Consider the following 15,293-nt stretch of genomic DNA (forward strand, 5'->3'; position numbering starts at 1 on the left):
AAAGGCTCAAATTGGATGTAAAGCAAGCAGGAGTTAAACCTCAAGTTTTATTTTTATTCTTTTCATGCTCTGTACTTATCTCCATCTATCTCCCTAACTCTCATCAGAGTCCCTGAAGAAATGCATCCCTCATATGCAGTATGATGCTGCCACCGCGTCCTGTCCATTCAGGTTGATGTACAACAGACTATTAGTTATCCTTTGTAAACAGAAAATAAAAGTCCAGTCTCATCTGACCAGAGAACCTCTCTACACAGTTTGTGATCCCTACTTGCCTTGTGATACACTTAAAAAGTAACTAGCTTACCTTAAAGAACGGCTCTATTTTTGTCACTGCTGAAGCCTGTTTAAGCTTTATAGTTCATCACCCTTGGTTGCCCTGTCAATAAGTTCTCCCACCTGAAAAATGTGAAGAAAGAAAAAAAAAAAAAGTAGTACACACGCCAGTTTTCAGATTTTCATTTCGAGAAAAAAAAAGAAAAAAAAAGAAGTGGAAACCGTTAACCATTGAGGTTGAAGTGGTGTGGATACTTTTCCAACGCTCTGTACAGAAAGCAGATGACAGAAATAATGGCTCCATAATTTATTTATCGTTTTGCCCTGCTCCTTTGCATCTGTCCTTTAGGGTAAAGGAGGTAGAAACTAAGTAATTTAGCTCGTGCTTTCTCTGTCGTCTAACGTTGCCACGGTTTCACTTTGCGCGCGCGTGCACCAGTGCGCGCTCACGATGGCTATTGTGGGTTTTTTTTTTTTTTTTCGTTTTTTTTTTTTTATCACCAGGAGACAACTGTGTGGCCTTGCTGGGGTAACGGAGCGGGTGACCAGCTGAATAATAACTAAGGGGCATTAAAAACCATGGCGGACGAACAAGAAATAATGTGCAAGCTGGAGAATATCTTGGAAATACGGTAAAGCGCAAATTCTGCCTCTTCAATGAATGTTTTCCAGATGTTTGGCTAGTGTTTCGAAGCGTTAAGTTAGCTAGCTTTAGCCGTCTGGGAATAACTCCCCCTCCCCTTGGCTTCGCTTTTGTTTCTTACCTCGCTAATATTAGCCGTTCTGCTTTGAATTAAAGGCGTTGTGCTGCTCTACATCTTCCATTATTCTGTCTCTGACAACGTGGACAGGCGGGCTAATTGTGTAACAAATACAGACGGAATTCGGGTGCTGAAAGCGCCTATTAGGGCTAATGCATCAAAATCCCAGATGTATCACAACAAATGCCAGATGTGCTCTGCTGAACTGTGCTAGCTAGGTCCTTAGCTTAGCTATCTGTCGTTTGGCTGGTTAGCAGAAGTGGACGGGATGGTGGGATTTTTTTTTCTTTTTAATTAGCAGCCTTTTCTTTAGAAACAGGTTTGTGCAGTTTTGAACACTGTAATTACAATTTACGGAATTGATGGGTCACTTTTTTTCTTTCTTTCTGTAAAAGATGTTATTGTTTGGGGTATAAATTATCTGACTCGTTCGTGATAGAGTAAACCTATTCAGAATCCTGATAGTTGGAGGGGAGGAAAAAAACCAATAAAAATGTGTGCCACGGGCTTGCAGAAACAAGACGATCCAGATGCAGAAGATTAAGTCTCGCCTAAAGATGGAGTTTGAGGCTCTGGAGTCGGAGGAGAAGCATTTAAAAGAATACAAACAAGAAATGGATCTCCTTCTGCAAGAGAAAATGGCCCATGTTGAGGAGCTGCGCCTCATCCATGCAGATATTAATGTGGTGAGTTGGTCAAATTCCTAAATGCTCTTGATGCCATAAACCCATTTGGTTATTGTTAAATAAAACTTCCAGCGGAGTTCCAGCCACTGAAAGGGTGTTATTTGAAAAATTCTTCATTGTCAATCAAAGGACTGGCATCTGGCTCTAAGTGGAATCCATTGTTTCAGGCTCTGAAGTCTTACCGTCTTTTTTGGCTAAAACGTCTGTATTAATCTGTCATGTTAGATGGAGAGCACCATAAAGCAGTCAGAGAACGACCTGAATAAATTGCTGGAGACAACTCGCCGCCTCCATGACGAGTACAAGCCTCTGAAGGAGCATGTTGATGCACTCAGAATGACTTTAGGTCTGCACAGACTGCCCAACTTGAACGAAGAGGAGGAAAAGCTCTCTCTGGAGTAAGTATATGCACACACTGACAGGTAAATACAACACAGCAGATGTTCTACTTAATGCGGTCCCTACTGCATTCACTAAAAACATGTGTCATCTTGAGTTTTCTTAAATATGCATTTTGTGATGTTGCAACCACAAACCTAATTCTGTTTTATTTTTTGTGATTGACAAACACATATTGGAGTATAATAGTAAGTAGAGAAGATGTAGAAGTATCCATAGTACACATAAAATATTTAAAATGTGATGTACATTTGTAATTAGCTTTGTAAAACAGCCTTCTTTTACAAAAACTGCTGCCAGTCCCTTAGGCTTTGCACTACAGAGATTAAGATTTTTGTTGCAGTATGATGTGGATCTGGACTTTGGAACAGAATTAACTCATTAATAAACTAAAGCTGCACAATATATCCAATCAAAACCACCATAATAATTTCATAATTTGCAATTTTGCAATTGCATAGAACTGCTTGGATCCAATATTTGATAGGCATGCATGCAAATATTCTGCATACTGACAGTTTATTTGGCCAGTGGGAGAAGCAGTCATTGCCCATGATGGCCACACTTGATGTGTATTTTGTTGTGACTGTGCCGCGGCGGGTATCAGGAAAAAGTGATTTACTCTGAATCAATCTGGGCATCAAATTATTCAGCAAAAGTATCCTAATGACATACTTGCGCTGCAAGGGAATCTAAATCATTCCCTGGTGTCTCTGATTGTATGATTACAGTAAGATGCCCTGTAATTAGCTCTTATCAGCTGCTAAATGCTTCATGACCAGCTTTTTCATTGCTTTCTTTCAACAATGTTTTCTTTTAAAGCTCCCCTTCCATAAATGCCAGATTTGTCGAGAATCAACGGTTTTCCTGTCAATGTATGTCTGCAGCTTTTGAATAAATTCTTCATCTGGCCTGTCAGCTGTGCCACGTTCTTTCCATTTTGAAATGGTGGATGGTGCAGTGGCCTGTGAGACTGTCAAAGATTTTGATGCAGTTTTGTGATTTAATCCTTCTTTGAATTTGCCCACAACTTTTTCCTTGAGCTGATTGTTCACTTCATGTAAGTTCTTCATCATATCATCCCAACAGAACAGCTGTGTTTACAATCTAGTAAGGTAAAAACCTTTCAGGGACAAAAAAAAAAACTGCACTGAAATTTGTGGCTGTGATTTGACACAATGTGAAAAACCCTTTACGGGATGCTGTAATTTTTTTATTATTATTATTCTACAATTAATTTGTAACAAGTCCTGGAGGTAAGATACTTTTTTTGTTATTTGAATATTATGTAAAAGATCTTGTATACAAAATGTCTTGATATTTGCGTAGTACGCTTTAATTCGTTTTATTTGCCTTTAGTATCATAACTTGTTTACTGCTTGCAGTGATAAAGCAGAAGCCTTACAGATGAAATACAGTAGGTTAAAAGTAATCCTTTACAGGGTTTATTTTAGCATCATGGCGCATTGAATATTTACAGCAATGGATGGCATTTTAATGTGCATTCCAGCTGACCTCATAGCTTTACGCTTTGAAGCTATTGACGTTCTGGTGTTTCTCAGGCAAGACCATGTAATCTTACTTTATGACAAGTCACAGCTACAGTTACCAGCGCAAAATAGTTTTCGAGACAAACTTGGTATGGGCCGACACTGAGTTAAATCTGACGCATGAAGGATTATAGAGTGGATATGGCTATATGTTGGCCATATAACAGACGTATTCCTTGTTGGTTCATTAGTGTATAATTACAGTTTGGATGTGTATGAAAATTTGTGACACTCTTTTGTGGGCTTTAGCTTGAAGGACAAATTCTGTGCATATTATTTTGAGAACACAAATTTGACACGCTTTATCGAGTTGCAGTTGAGTGGGATGTGATCTTTTTGCAAACACTGGTCCAAGAAGTTCCAGTTTGATTTTAATTTCAACTAAGTATGACAATACTGACGATAAAATGGCTAAGTTAGCGTTTATTTACTATGCTGTACACAATCTGAAGTAAAAATGCTAATAAATTATCGTGAAATGCCTTTTTTTGTGTGTGATTTAGGTGAACTGGTCCTTTAAAAACTCCATCCTTTTGATAGTGTTTTAAAACCCTTTCAGTTTCTCATTGGTATTTTCTTGATCAACTGGACAGTTCAGACATTAACATCCATCGAAAAACTTTCTTTTTTATCCTAATTTTGTCCAGTCTTTTCCCAGCTGTAGAAACTGCCAAAATGATGGTGACGAATGAGGCCATTTCAGGCTTCATAAAAATCCGTGTCATCCACAAAATTGGAGGTACATCAGGGTGGTCTGACAAGTAGGCTTCCAGCAGCACAAACCGCAGGCTGACATCCATCAACAGCAGATGATTGTACAATTTGCCGCTGCAAATCATAGTTAATGGCGCTAGAACATAGAAGTTAAACTCATCCAGAGTTTTTTTTGGACGGACAGACTTTCAGGTATCCCGAGTCCGGAGCGTGGGGTGTTGTTTTTAGTTTTGTCATCCGTGTTTTTGCTCTACGGGAGGAGTGCTGAAGTGTAACTGAAAGATATTCCTCATGAAAGTTTATTTATAATTGCCGTGTTTATTTACACTGAAGGCCACGTTCTTGTCTTGAAGTCAGTTTAAGAAAGAAAAACTTTTCATAAGAGATTTTTCTTTTCCATTTTACTAACCTAAAGAGTGCTACTATTAACAGCTGGAAAATAACATGTGAGCTTCCTTATAAGTAATAAGGCTCTTGAGATTTCTTGTAGACTAAAACACTCACAAAAAAAGTGTGCAGTAAGAGCCCTGACCTACTGCTGCTCCGTGGGCTGACAACATTGTTGGTCGGTTCACTTTGCGATTTGGCCGTGTATTGTGCACAGGCTCGAGTGATGAGTTCATTGCTGGCCAGGTGGTTGTTGTCTCTCCTTCCCGTTCCGGTGACATTCCCACTCGACTATCAGCCGGCCATAAAAGAGACTTCGAAAGCTGAGGCTTATGTTCCCCTGCGGTTTTTCTTAGTATATGCAACTCATCGCAGAAGCAGAGTGACAGATTTATGGAGTAATTGTAGTAAATAATAAAAGTTCCCTGCGAAACTGTATGACAAGAAAGAGAGAGAGCAGATTTGAAGAAAATGAAATCACACCCCCAAACAGCTTGCTGGGTACGTTTTAGGAGAATATCAGAGAGTGACATGTCGGGAGAAAAATGAACATTCTATGCCTCAGAAAATGGGGTGGGGGAGAAAATCTCCTGTGAAATATTAACCTGAATAGAAGTTAGAAGCTAAATATCAGAAACACATGTGGGTTATGCAGTGATAGTAAAAAGGCCAACATGCTTGGCACAGGGGTCACTCGTGTTCACAGGAAATGTAACACATTAAATTTGTTCTGTGAATGCACAAAGATCTGCTCTAGCCCGGACCTATTTTGAGAGAAACCAGAGAGGGTAATGAAAGGGGATATCACTTTTTTTTGTCTTTGAAAAAGGGCCAGTCATGCATAAAGTCCAAGGCCACATTTCTTTCCCAGCCCTCCCCTGCACACACCCACGTGCACCCCCTCACGCACGCACGCGTACACGTGTTAAGCGTGCTAACAGTCTTTTTTTAAATACTTCAGGCGTTTGGTCCGACTTTTGCATTAAAAAAACCCCCAAAAAAACGGTGACACAACTGTAATTTTCTTCTGCGTAAGATGCTCATTTTGGACTGGGGTAGTGTCAGCTGTGGGAATTCTAAGATCTAAATAAGATTTGCTTACCAGCTTTATTTCCTTCTCTTTTTTTTTCCATTATGCTTTGAACAGTTATTTTGAGAAGCAGAAGGCAGAGTGGCAGAAGGAGCCACATGAGCCCGCCATCCCAGAATCTCTTGCTGCAGCTGCAGCAGCGGCGCAGCAGCTTCAGGTGTCCAGGAAGCAAGACGCCCGGCAGACGGCCACCTTCAGGCAGCAGCCGCCACCCATGAAGGTATTCTCATTTAAAACAGATGCAGCAGAGATCAAAGTGCGTGGATAGACACCCTTTTTTTATTAGGTTTTTTTTTTTAGATATTAATAATATCTTTATAAGAATTTTAAATAAATAATTTATAAAGTGAATGCTATTTTAACACTATCCATTATCAGCAGATTTTCAATCTATTTTTTTTTTTTTTTTTTTTTTTAGACTTTTTTTTCATATTTTTTGCATGAAATAAGTCTTCAGTATGAGGGAAACTAGTACAATTGAAGACTTGTTTCCCATGAATAAGAGTCAAATATTTGACTGGAAATTACCAGTTTTAAGTGGTTCAGTCATAAGTGGAACAGAGGAAAATGAATCTATTAAGCCCTTTATTCAAAATGTTATGTAAAGTGAGTACAATGTTATTAACTGTGAGCATTATTTATTGGTTTTACCTGGTTTAAGTTGCATTTATTTCCATATTACCATTATGTACATGGATAAATGTGATCAAAGTGGAATAAAGCGATTTGTCCTGGTCCATAAACTCTCACATTAACACAAGCAGACACTGGGTTGATCAATGACCATCTATACATTTATATAATAAATGTATATTTTATCAAAAAACATGCATCCATTATATAAGCTGCCTGTGTTTCTGCAGTTTGCAACAAAATCTTATAAGAGGGCCCAAACCTTATATAACGGTTATTATCAAGTGCTTCCATACTTAAGAACATTTGGCCGTAAAAAGAATAATAATACAAAACTTTATTTGGATGTAAAGCAAACACTTTCTTCCCCCCAAACATACGCAGTTGAGTTCAGCTTAGATGGAGCTGAACTCAACTGCGTATGAAGCACACACACAAACACACACCCCTACACCCACACCCACACACACCCCTACACACACAAACACACACACAAACACACACCCCTCTGCTGACTGTAGCCAAGGGTTTTTACACACAGGAACATGGAGAAAATCTGTTTCACCTCTTGCTAGAAAGCTTTAAAATACAAAAGAGATTGTCACCAAAACGTCATCTAGATTCAAAATAATGTCAGCAGATTATTAATAAGAATGGTTTGATATAAGCTGACAAGAAAATCTTAATTAAGGACATTTTTATGCATTATTGCCTAAATAACTGAACTGTAATTCCTTCATTTAACCATAATAATCCAGAATGACAGCACCTCAAAGAATGCAGGGATTATTAATCCACTAAATACTTTCTGGTTAAAAGAAAAATCTCTGCACAACTTTTACTCAGAGCTGAACTCAATGACCATCAATACATTTGTGATAAACATATATGTTGTCAAAAAACATGATAGCAAATGGCCAGCAAATGTATTATAAACTACTATGCATATATAAGAAATGTTTGATAACAGATTTGTACAGTTTGCTTTTCACAGTGGAGTAAGTCCAGGGGTTTGTCACCAGAATGTGCATTAAATAATGTTTATGAATCCCAATCAGCTGCCTCAAATTAGATATGATAATAGAAATATTTGCATTCAAGTATAAATAGACCATCCAGGAGAGATTTAATTTTCTTTGTGTGCTGTTGATATTTTCCAGAGATTTTCATGAAATGTCTCCTGCCTTATGTGTCTGTGTTCCTGTGACAAAAAACACCACGGATAAAAGAACTACTACACTCTATTGACCCTGCCTTCACACCTCTTTTATTAGTATCTGGTTTAAGTGGCTGGAATGAGCACAACGCTTTGATCAGCAGGATGACTTGTTGAAGTTAAAGATCAGGGTGATGGCAAGGAGGCCGTCTAACCTCAGCCTTGGAGCACATCACCAAAGACGATATGTAATATTGGCATACTGGGATTGATAGCAAATATAACCGATTATGCTCGGATTAGCTAATATATCACTATTGGTTACCAAGGTGCTAATAGCATGTGAGCTAACAGTAAAAGCTATTTGCTATGCCAATAGCCGGAATGTGCTATTGGCAAAATTGCTTAACGTGAACTAAATGCAAATATCAGCATGCTAGCAATCAATCGCAAAGGTTATATTAAAGTTGGGCAGTATGCCACTGTTTGGTATGATGTTGGTAGTAAGCAAATGACTTATAACATGTTACCTAACAATAGGTGTCACTGTCTGCTACAAAATATTATCATTAGCTTGGCTAATCTGCAAAAATTAACATGGCTATCACTAGAAGATTAGCCAGGATTAGCTAGCTTTATTGCTAATAGTAGCTTATGCTGGTATTGGTTAAATACTTAAATTTGCTAATATGCTAATTTAAGCATATTAGCCAGTATGTCAGCCAACATTAGAGTTTAGATTTATGACCTGAACTCGACTCAAAATTCGTACCGGGTCGAGCCAAAATTATTTGCTTGATGATCGGGTCAGGATTGGCCTTGTGTCGCGGTTAGTTGGCCTACAATACTTGTAGTACAGAGAAACCCAAACGAGAATGCACAATATTAAGTTTGTTAATCTACTACTTAAGGGTACAACAATTTATTGGAGTCAATTTAATCTTCAGAGATTGGTCATCCGCTGATACTTACTGTACATGTGAAACCAATCTTATCCATCGATCTTGTCTACCTCCAAAAAGGTATAAAAATCAGCCACTGTCCTCTTTTGTTCTCTGCCCCACCAGGGCATGTTTGCACATTTTCAGTAATAATAGTCACCCTGCTGTTGCCAACTCGGCGACTTTCTTGCTATATTTCGCAATATTTAAGACAAAACAAAATCGGTATCGGCCAAAGTCGGAATCGGCAGGTCAGACTTTTTAAAGATCGGCAATCGGCCATAAAACTGTAATTGGTGCAGCCTTAGCCTTACTACTTATAGTCTAAATAGAGAAGTTGGCAGCTTACCCTATTGAGGAAAGCAAAAAAAGGTGCAAAAGTTCGTTAGACTTTAACAAGCACAGTGCATTGCACAATAAATGCGCACGCAGACCCGCCCTGCTCCGCTCCTATCTATCACACACACCAGATTATTTACACTTGACTCACACTGCAGTCACACGCAACGAGATGCTGCTTGAAGACATTACATAAAATCAAAAAACGGGAGAAGCTGAACTACTTACTCAAATTATGTTCTAAAAATGAATGCTCTAAAATCGTAATTAAAATAATATGTCAGGTTTACTTCGGACGCCGGCCTATAATTAAAGTTAATTAGTTGGGTCAGATCGGGCTTGGACACGATGTCTACGGGCTCTGGCCAGATCGGGCTGGATATTTTTGGCCCCAATCTAAACTCTTAACATGTACATTCTGCTAGCAGCTAGCTAAAATGCTTAGCTAGCAAGCTAAGATTAGCATAAAAGGGGCTTTCAGTGTATTAATTTGCAAACCTTTATGGTGCTTTTGTTAAACCTATGCAACCAAGAAGCCATGCAATATACTTATTGTTCATCAATGCACTACTGTCTGTCCATAGCTGTGGTAGCCACCAGTTAGAGCTTTCTAACTTCTAAGAATAGAAGTGCAGCAACAAATTGGCTTTTTAAGGCTTATTTGAGAGCACCCAAAAATCAACAAAGTATTCATACGACATCTACTTCCCAGGTTTAATGATTTAAAAGTGGATCTTGGTGGAAGATAATGATGGGTAGGTCTTGATAATTCTACTCAGAGCTGGTGATGTACCAATCTCCTGCAACCTTACATCAATTTGGATCCACTCAAGCACAGTTTTTGGTTTTTTTTAATAATCTGTTCCAATTTAGTTTGGCATGTTTGTTGGTAAAATATGTTTAAAGTGGGTTGCATTTGGTTACTCATTTACAGAAGACCTTTGTTTTCTATCGTTTTTATATCAAACTAATTCCTTTCAAGCCTGTAACTAAACACTGGGCAGTTGGTGCTTGTGCTTTGCTTTAATTGTGTGTGGGGTTTTTTTTGACCATATGTTGTAACTGTGAAAGACCTAGAGAGTTGTTCAGATTTGGGACATTGCAAAGACAATTTCCCAATGCGCCTCGGTGACAGAAAATTTGGGAAGTGCAGCTGAAATGCGAACACAGATGGAACACATCGATACTAATATTGTTAGCAGCAGGGTGTCACAGCACTTTTCAGTTACCTTTTGATCTTGGAGCTCTATCTCCTGGTTGTGATCTATGAACAAAAACTAGTAAACAACCTAAGTGCTGCCCTTACTTTAAACGAACAGGGCTTTGTTTAGGTCAGTGTAGTCATAAGTTTATGTTGCTCATCTTAACAGATGTTCTCACATCCTGTTAATGAGTAAATCCATAACTTATCCACGTAGCACCTTTTTATATAGGAAGAAATGCAAGTTTGGTTTCAGTGGGACAGTGCTTCACATCCCTTAAATTTTTTTGTTCCCCCCACATTTTGTCTTGTTACAACCAAATCCATTTCTTATCCTCCACACTGAGTCAATACTTTGCAGAATCAGTTTTTGCAGCAATTAAAGTTGCTTGCTTTTAGGGGGTTTTCTGCTATTCCTCTTTTAAAAAAAAAAAAACCTCAATCAGATTGGACGGAGAAAAGGATCTGAAATTCAACTTTCCACAAGCCTCTTAATTAGATACATCAGGATTTTGTTGGGCTGTTCTAGCCATTGTACAGTCTGTTGACTAATTAGGGGACTGATGGGAATTTGTTACGATAGGTTTGATTTAGAAACTCTCTTTGTAGAAGTAGCTGAATGAAAATGGATGCCACACTTTTCAGATTTTTATCAGTGACGATGCTGAAAGCCTTATATCGTTCTCTTCCCACAGTTATGCACTACTTTGTGTGGGTCTATCAAATTAAATCACTGCCAAGCACATTGATATTTATGGTCATAACATAAAATTTAATAAGTATAAGGAGTGTGACTACTGCCTGGCACCGCAGCAATCGAATCAGTCTGACCAAAGTCATACTAACCTTACTGGATTTATTACGTAAATCGGTTTAGGGAAATTTTACATGACTGAATTATTTCCTTGATTCTCCATGTCGGAACAAAAGCAGCACTCAATAAGTGTAGAATAAAGTTTTTGACTGGACCTCTTCTCTGCAGGCATGCCTGTCCTGCCATCAGCAGATTCACCGCAACGCTCCCATATGTCCGCTGTGCAAGGCCAAGAGCCGCTCCCGCAACCCAAAGAAGCCGAAGAGGAAACCAGATGAGTAGATCCTTGTCACAACATCAACTTCTCGGTAGGGTTTAAACTGCTCCGATCCACTGATCTTGGATCAGCCAGATTTATTCCCCCACATGACTGGAGGAAGGGAAAAAAAAAAAGGTCTGAGCTTGAGGACGATTTCAACACTCTCTGTTTCAGTAAATTGTCTCAGTATTGTCAGCGCTTAATTGTGGATTCAGTGATGTCATACAAGTCGTCTGTGTTTTCATCGCTTTGGATGTGTTTACTCTATGTAAATGTGTGACTTCCACCGTAGTGTACCAGCTCCCTGAATAGTATGTTGCAATAATGCAAAGTGAACTCATTCAAATACTGTTGCCATTGTTGCTCCTGTTTGCTTTTAATTATCTTGTGTAATTCATTCTTCTGCAGTGCATGCCATGACTATTGTGTAGTTTTTGTGACGATGTAAAATTACATGGTTTCTCTAAGTTAAACGCAGTTACACTATTGTTTTATGTTTACAGTCAAAACGAAAGAGGGAAAAAGATAAAAAAAAACAGCTAGTATGTTTAACTTTAATACTGCGAAAAGGAAATAAATTGATGTTTTGTACTAAGTTTGTGCCACGTCTCTTTCTTGTGTGCATAGAACAATTACTAGAGCTAAACATCTTGTGGTTTGGTGTTATAGTTTCCAAACATTACCCAAAATGAGACATTGTAAAGTGTGACATGCCACACATTTTTATGTCTGATTGGACCATTTTAAAACATGTAGATGCTTTGACGTCAACCTTTACATTAAAGCTCTGGCTGAATGATTTTTGAGCCCCATTTTCAGGTGTTTTTCTGCCTTTAATAGATTTCATCTAAGATTGCCTTTTTGCAATTAATCCACACATCCTTCTCATCAACTCTAGCCACCTTGCTGAAGAAGAGCATCAACTCGCAATTTACCACGGCATTGATGCATTTAGGACGACTTTACTTGTGCTCTAAGAAACTCCTGATGCTTTCACAAAACAACAGCTTTGAGATTAAGCTTCACGCAGGTGGAATTTGTCATAATGAGGCGACTTTTGACGATACATTGTCTTGTGGCGTCACAATAAAACTGGAGGGAAACACATGCCACACTTTTCAGTTTTTCATTTGAAGGAACTGTTAAAAAAAACCCCAAAAAACACAGCCTCCTCACAATTATGCTTTTTGTCGTAATATTCAGAAAAACAAAAAAGTTTAGAGGGTATCATTACTTTTATGGAGCCCTATAAACATTGCTAGCAAATGGATGGACTTAGCCTTTGTTTGAAGATAAAGAAGGAGGAATATGTTTGACTCCAGCGCATCATTGTGCCTTTCACTCTGTTAATATGCTGTCATGTCTGCAGCTATCTGTCTGAAAAAGGACAGCGAGGATTTGTTAAATGAGTTCCTGTTGCGTTTTTGTCAGGGTAACCCCTCATTTCATCTGTTGCCAGGGCAACTCCACGTTCTTTAGTGGTTGCTAAGGCAACCCTAGGTTGCTGTGACCGCATATTTTCACCTAAGAAGTTCCTCCCAAATCCAGCGAGGGCCGGAACTCTGCACCAACTCCCACATAAAGAGTCCAATGTAGCAGAGAGGAGACATTTAAACGGCAACAATTAAGAAAGTGTAACCTGTCCGCCAAGCTAATCTGTCCTTAAGTCACTCGCTCAAGTTTGTGTTTAGTCTGTCCTTCAGTGTCTGGAAGTGCAGTTGTGTCTTTTTCCTCCAGATAAAAGTTGCCAAGGCCAGTTAGGGCTGTTTGTGCTCACAGACCCTGCAGACACTGGGACGGGGGAGCTCCGCCCGCCTCCCCAGCCTGTCAGCACAAAGACATAAACAGCAGAAATAAGGCCTTCTATCCTCATAAAAGCTACAGAGCTGAACCACAGAAAGATGGCCTCTCACATGTCCATTCCCCTTGGACCGAACAGGGACAGGCGGGACATCCGGACCTTGACGCAGATTAAAGAAGGGATGGGTTTCTCCTTCAGTCTGTCCGGTCAGCTAGAGGCAGGTTGGAGAATGCAGCAAGCCTTTCAGTGTTGATACCATAACTTGAAATTATTCATCTGAGACGCCTCCTCATCTATTCAAAAGAGCAAAGAGAATTGCTTTTGTTCCAGACACATAAAGTCAAACTGCAGCAGTAGCTTTTAAAATGCCTCGTCTTCATCCCAGGGTTCCAATATATGCCTGGGATGAATGGATTTCTGCCACACCTTTTGGACAATTGTATGCTGGAGAGAACAGGGATATTCCTAAGTATATAAATGATCAAAACTGAATAAAAATACAAATTAAACTTCTGTTTTTTAGTGCTTCTCTTTTGTATTGTTTTTCCAGAAAGTGCCATTCATTCTGCACAGCTGCCCAGTCAAAAATACATACTCATCTCAGAGTTAAAATATTTCCTGTGAATTAGGCATTTTTATGCTTTTTAAGCTCTTTATTAGAATAGAGTAAAAAAAACAAAAAAAAAAACACTAAGGGATCAACAGAGGCAGCCATTAAAGAACTCATTTGGCTTCTTTTGGCGGTAACTTCGTTCACTTGGAAAACAGCTTTCCTCTATTTGCTACAGTTACACTTCCTGCTACAGGTGCGCCTCTACCGCCACCTGGCGGCTCATGAGGGAACCGGAAAGAGCGCACCAGTTTTACTTTCCAAACGGCTTTGTATAGCTCTTTTTATGCTGACATTGCACTGCCATAAACACGCAACACTCCCGAATAAACGACCAGACGCTGACATTTGAAGTGCTCTTGGAAGGAGGACCGAAACTGTTAAGTCTACACCCATAAAACCAAAAATAAATCCAGGTGACCCATATATAGTTCTGGTCATAAGAGGGTTAGTGAACTATGGCCATTGGGGTTTTGATCTTAATCCCCAGACACAAATAGTCTGAAAATGATTCGTGGCTTTGCCTGGAACTTGTTTGTTTTTGTGCAATTTATGAATCGTAGTGCACGTTACAGAATATGTCCTGACTGCTAAGCGCCATTAGTCGGAGTGGCGGCAACAGAACACCTTAAGGTTTTATTTGGAATGACAGATATATTTCACTAACTTGGCGTGAAAATGGAAAGTAAACATACCTCTAGGGAAAATACAGATTTCTTCTACAAGAAGTGCTCTCAACACCCCTCATTGCTATGCAAGCCAAAACATTCTGGAAATTGGGGGGGAAAAAAAGAGAAAAAGTCCAGTAGAAAGAATTTCATCCTTAGACATTATGCAGTAAAGTATGCTAGTACACTAGCAGCAAGTAGAAGTGCCAGGTAATAAAGAACACAGAGGTTCATTTCAAAGGCTTGGACTTAAAATGCTGCGAGTTTCACTCTCCACATGTATTTACTTCCCTCTAAGCAAAATGACCCACCATTCTCAATAATAGAAGTCTGAAAAATGTGGAATAATCAACCAGTTTCAATCTGGCACTCTAAAAAAGAAACTCCAGTGAGTCCAACTAGCTAACTATGCATGGCCCAAAACTAGGACAGTACATTGGATTCAATGAATACAAATGCATGCCACAGGTTTAAGGTTTCACTTAAAAATAAAATAAAAATGCAGCCCACATCTGCTTTTCCTTCCACTTCTAAATAAAATAAGCTCTAAATTTATGACACAGAAGTTTGAATCTTGTTTCTGTAACACGACAAATTGTGAAAAAGTTCAAAGGGTATGAATACAAATGTGTTGTGACACGTCAGAGCAAGAGAAGGATTCCTGGACGGCATTCAGCTGCTCCTGCTTCCGGTCCAGCTTTATTTATTTGTTTATTTATTAAATGCAAAGAAAGGGATAGAAATCCAAATATAGATTTTTGTATTTCACTAAAAGATTTGGCAATTCTACAAAGAACCGACACTATTTAAAGACGCAATGCAAGGAAATTAACCTGTGTGGTCAAAATGCGGTTAATGGTTTTTCATCTCATATCGAGTCTCTTGTTCTTGGAAAGGTTTCAGTGAGCTTGTATCAGAGGACCCTCGCGTGTCCGCACCCATTTCATCTGCGTCTTCTGTGTGCCCCGGCAAGTAAGCGGAGCTTCTTTGTGGGTTTGAACAATGCCG

At 39.1% G+C, this 15,293-nt stretch overlaps 2 protein-coding genes across 3 annotated transcripts in view; one reads left to right on the forward strand and one right to left on the reverse strand.

The window, feature by feature from the left end:
- Positions 1-1,543, reverse strand: part of msnb (moesin b) — a 26,347-nt gene extending 24,804 nt beyond the window's left edge. Inside the window, exons 1-2 of one of the 2 annotated variants that reach the window (XM_032554700.1) lie at positions 1,041-1,543; positions 308-399 (exon numbers count right to left, since the gene is read on the reverse strand). The gene's annotated coding sequence lies outside the window, so the exon portion shown is untranslated. The remainder of the gene's footprint in view (positions 1-307; positions 400-1,040) is intronic. The other variant, XM_032554701.1, reaches the window with a different exon arrangement.
- zc4h2 (zinc finger, C4H2 domain containing) lies at positions 728-11,801 on the forward strand. Its single transcript, XM_032554707.1, has 5 exons — positions 728-908; positions 1,552-1,723; positions 1,949-2,121; positions 5,921-6,083; positions 11,116-11,801. Exons 1-5 carry the CDS (start codon positions 856-858, stop codon positions 11,227-11,229), a joined length of 675 nt encoding a protein of 224 aa, XP_032410598.1. The 5' UTR covers positions 728-855; the 3' UTR covers positions 11,230-11,801.
- Positions 11,802-15,293: the final 3,492 nt, after the last annotated feature.

The sequence above is a fragment of the Xiphophorus hellerii genome, chromosome 23, assembly GCF_003331165.1.
Source record: "Xiphophorus hellerii strain 12219 chromosome 23, Xiphophorus_hellerii-4.1, whole genome shotgun sequence".
Lineage (NCBI taxonomy): Eukaryota > Metazoa > Chordata > Actinopteri > Cyprinodontiformes > Poeciliidae > Xiphophorus > Xiphophorus hellerii.

Excerpts from the sequence above, each read along its gene's own strand:
- zc4h2 (XM_032554707.1), top strand. The coding sequence starts at position 856 with ATGGCGGACGAACAAGAAATAATGTGCAAGCTGGAGAATATCTTGGAA. Across the intron at positions 1,724-1,948 it reads TCCATGCAGATATTAATGTG|ATGGAGAGCACCATAAAGCA; the intron begins GTGAGTTGGTCA and ends CTGTCATGTTAG. Across the intron at positions 6,084-11,115 it reads AGCAGCCGCCACCCATGAAG|GCATGCCTGTCCTGCCATCA; the intron begins GTATTCTCATTT and ends TCTTCTCTGCAG.